Below are 4,766 nucleotides of genomic sequence, written 5' to 3'. Positions count from 1 at the left end.
GCCTTTATGCTACCCTACATCAAGCATAATTAAATTCTCTTCTGTCATTATCTTACCAGAAATCATGTTAGAGTTGTAGTTATTACTGTTTTAATTGTGTGCTTGTGCAGCCATGCATCCAACTAGAAAATTCAGCTCCCAGCTTGGTGACTGGCTCTTTTTGCTTTTTTTTCAAGGCATTTTTAAAATCTTCAGCAAGTTTGCTGCCCACTATTACTGAACTCAGAACAGTTTAATGTTAACAGAAATATAAAATTTGTATTTTTTTTATTTAATGTATATTTTTGAAATGTTTGGCTTAGTGCATTGCCACTGTATTTGAAGATGGTTACAGTTAAAAAAGCTGAATTAAGAGACCCCTTTATAAATGCAATCACTAATACACATTTCCTAAAATAAAATGTGTATGTGTCATTTATAAGAGCATATTTTGTTGCATAAGAAAATCTTTTAAGGCTCCTTCCAAGGTGTAATTAAACTAGGCCTAATATGCAATTCTGGAGCATTAAAGCCAAGGAAATTGATTGACATGAAGTCATTTGATGTGTTGTATATATGGATTTTTCTTTGTTGGTTTGTTGGTTTCTGATAAAAAACAAGGCGCTTGTGATAGTAATGATAGTGCCAGTAATAAGAAAAATGGTAGTATGGTATTTATGATAACACCCATGCTTATGAATAGTTGTTAAGCATTTATACTAAAAATGCTAGAATTATGTTGGAAAGTTAAAAAGGGGGGATGCAATGATGCAATGGTAGTAGTGAAAATGACCATATTATTTGCAGTGATTGAGATTGAGATCAGTCAAGGCAATGATAAAAGTCTTGTTGATACATGTAAAAAAATGGGAAGGATGAATGGTTTTGCTGATTTATTGATGAGCAAGGCAGCCATATCAAGTGATTGAAAAGGCAGAATGGTTTTGCTGATTTATTGATGAGCAAGGCAGCCATATCAAGTGATGGAAAAGGCAGTAATAGTACTGTTTAATCTGTCTGGATTTTGTCTTGTTATTATTAAAAAAAAATTGTTACTATTGTTTAGTATTGTTATTATTTTATTAGTAATAATAGCTGTGTTATCATTATTATTATTTTTGTTATTGTTGTTATCATCATCATCATCATTATCATAATAGTCATTGTCATCGTCATTTTTGTTATTATCATATTTATTATTGTTAATTTAATAATAATAATATGGTGTCATGATAATAATGATTGTTATTCTTATTCTTATCTTTATTACTATTATTATTATTAGTAGTAGTAGTAGTTTGCAGTTTTGTTATCATCATCATAATTATTGTTGTTACTGTTACTAATATTGCTGTTATTATTAATATTATTATTGATATTATTGTTATTATTATTATTATTATTATTATTATTATTATTATTATTATTATTATTATTTTCATCATCATTGGTATTATTGTTATTGTTACTATTACTATTATTTTTATTATCATCATTATTACCATCATCATTATTGTTGCTATTGTTATTGTTGTTATTATTATTATTATTATTATTATTATTATTATTATTATTATTATTATTATTATCATCATTATTATTGTAGTTGTTGTTATTGTTATTGCTGTGGGTATTATTTTTTATTATTATTGCTAGCGGGACCCATGGAAATTACACGAAAAGAGAGGTACTCCTCTCTCCCTATTTCACCTGCCCCCATGTACTTTACGTCTCCCCTCTCCCTTTTCCTTTCCCTTTGCCGCACTAGCACCCCTTCTCACACCCAAATCTTCCTTAAAGTCACTCCATCCCTCCCACTTTAACCCTTATAACTGCCCCCTCCCACTTCCCTCTTCTCCCTTCTTAAACTTCCCCACCTCCTATGCTTCTTTATCCCCTTCCATTTCTCCCCTCTCCCATACCCTAATTTTCTCTTAAGTCCCCTCTCCGTTTCCCCTTCCCTATCTCCCTTTTCCATTGAAGCCCTCCTTCCCCTCCCTTTCCCATTCCCCCCTCTCTTCTTCCTTTTCCTTTCCCTTTTCCCTCCTACTTTCCTTCACCTCTCCTCCCGGACAGGCGTGTTAGTAATATATGTGCAGAAAGTCACTAACACTAATTCAGCGGACAGGCCTCGAAAAAGATATTGATATTAACCCATTCACCCCATGTGGCAAGAATACATGCCATGCTCACTGTAATTCACGTTTATTTATTGTATTTACACATAGATGGCTCAATAAGTTCTTAATCACCAAATAGCCAGTTATTAGAAACTACCTATCTCACCTGTTTATCCTTTTCTTTCACTTTAAGAAGGGGTCTTTTGTATCATTTCATTGTCTAAAATATTTTAATAACAAATTAATAATCATAACGTCAATAGCAATAATGACAGTATCGATAGCAATGGTATTAATTTTCCCGCCAATTCAAGGAATGGGGAAATCATTCTGATAGACTCCTTGCCGACAGAGCACATGTATGTAACAAAATTCACCAAAAACTACAGGGGACAGAACGTAATAGTAATGGTAATAATAGTAATGATAATGATGACGATAATAATAATGATAATAATAATGATGATGATGATGATGATGATGATGATGATGATGATGATGATGATGATGATGATGATGATGATTACTGCTGTTATTATTATTATTGTTATTATCATTATCAGTAGCATTATTGCTACTACAACTACTACTGTAATTATTACCGCCATCATGATTAACCCATAGGCCTAGGCATAATTGCTGTTGTTATAGTTAGTTATGCTATATTGTTATAGTCACCACAACCTACATAAACATGTTTATTCTGTATGGAGATAATTTAAATCACGTCCCAGATTTAATTTTACAATTTGCTCTGACGGAGTTGAAACAGTGAGAAGAAACCTCTGGTTCCATCTCTCTTCGGCCTCGTACTTACCTCTGTACCTCCTTCTCGTTCTCCAGGTGAGCACCTCCTCTCCACGGAAAGCCCCATCAGCGGCGGCGACGTGACCCTCGACCCCGTGTCTCCCCTGTCGCCCCCCTCCTTCACTCTCAACGAGTCGGTGCCGGACTTCAACCTCGAGTTCAACCTCGATGAAGCGCTCAAGCTCGTAGGGCTCAATTCCTCGGAGACAGGAGAAGCAGTCTGGAAAGTAGGTTCAAAGGCGGCGTTGGTTTTCTCTCTTTTTCCTGTTTCTCTCTTTCCAATCTGAATTTCTCGTAATCTCTTTTCATTCTTCCTGATCACTTGTGCATTTGTGTGGCACCGCGTGACTCCCCGTCTTCCTTTATAAACATAGCATTGTAATTCCTGAAGCTAAAGCGTTTGTCCGATGTGGCTTTATATATTAAGAGAATGGCATTGGTAACTCGACTGTAGATATTAGACGAGGGTATGAGTATATATATATATTTGTGTGTGTATATATATATATATATGTATATATATATGTATATATATATATATATATGTATACACACACACACACACACACACACACACACACACACACACACACACACACACACACACACACACACACACACATATATATGTGTGTATACATACAAATTATACATATATACATACATGTATATAAATATATATATTTAACATATACGTATATGTATGAATATATTTATATATATATATATATATATATGTACATACATATATATGTGTGTATATATATGTATATATATATATGTACATACATATATATGTGTGTGTATATATATATATATATATATATATATATATATATATATATATATGAATGTATGTCTAAACGCATCAGGTATATTCTCCAGTTTTCATAGAACTCGCCTCTTTTCTTTGCTTTATTATTGCCTTTTCTCTATTTATATTTAGAGATGTTTGTTGTCATCGTTAAATGTCTCAAAATTTCCATTCTCTCCCCCCCCCCCCCTCCCCTGTGCCTCCCTCTCCACCCCTTAGTCTGTGGAGACAGATAGCAGTTCTGAGGACTTCACCAAAGGATTCTCGGAGGAGGAGAAGGCCAGCGACGGAGGCGACTCCCTGGACGCGTTGAGCGACACCCTGGACGAAATGATCCAGGCTTCGCAGCTCAACCCGCACCACCCGCGATCGTTACAGGTCAGTAGCGCTTTTATCGGCCTTCGTCTGTCTTTTCTGTCCGCCTCTGTCCGGCTGCCAGGCTCTCCACGATCATCGGGTGTGTCTTGGTTTGTGGCACCGTTCTTGCTTTTTCCTCGGTTCTCTTTGTCAGACTCTTTATTTTCTGCCTATTTATAGCTGTCCAACAGGTTTTGGAGCGTTTACATATATTTATTATTGGATTTGGACCTGCCTACGATGTTCTACTTTGGATTTTACGGATATTATATAATGTGTCATGAAACCTGGGTCGGACTACCTCAAGAACTGGTTGAATAAGTGATTGGGATATTCTCCGTCAAATAAAATGTATCTAGCTTTAAATATTAGTTGCTAAACTAACGTGTCTAGGTTTTGTAGGTAGTCTGAGGCAGGTTTCACATGTCTGTTACGGCCCATCAGGTAGGTCAGAACACATATTTGCATATAGTTGCACACGCACATCATTATATATATATATATATATATATATATATATATATATATATATATATATACGTGTGTGTGTGTGTGTGTGTGTGTGTGTGTGTGTGTGTGTGTGTGTGTGTGTGTGTGTGTGTGTGTGTGTGTGTGTGTGTGTGGTATAAATATAAATATACATATATACATATATTTATATATGTATATGTTTATAAATGTGTATATAT

General features: G+C 34.8%; 1 protein-coding gene across 4 annotated transcripts in view; it reads left to right on the top strand.

Moving 5' to 3' along the window:
• The window catches only part of LOC125040670 (endoplasmic reticulum membrane sensor NFE2L1-like), a 77,892-nt gene extending 73,620 nt beyond the window's left edge, over positions 1-4,272 (top strand). For all 4 annotated transcript variants that reach the window (XM_047635348.1, XM_047635344.1, XM_047635347.1 and 1 more), the window contains exons 5-6: positions 2,943-3,133; positions 3,940-4,272. In XM_047635348.1, coding sequence (XP_047491304.1) covers positions 2,943-3,133; positions 3,940-4,257 — 509 coding nt within the window. In that variant the 3' untranslated portion in view covers positions 4,258-4,272. The remainder of the gene's footprint in view (positions 1-2,942; positions 3,134-3,939) is intronic.
• Positions 4,273-4,766: the final 494 nt, after the last annotated feature.

This window comes from Penaeus chinensis, chromosome 29, assembly GCF_019202785.1.
Source record: "Penaeus chinensis breed Huanghai No. 1 chromosome 29, ASM1920278v2, whole genome shotgun sequence".
NCBI lineage: Eukaryota > Metazoa > Arthropoda > Malacostraca > Decapoda > Penaeidae > Penaeus > Penaeus chinensis.
This window is presented reverse-complemented; position numbering and strand designations above follow the sequence as displayed.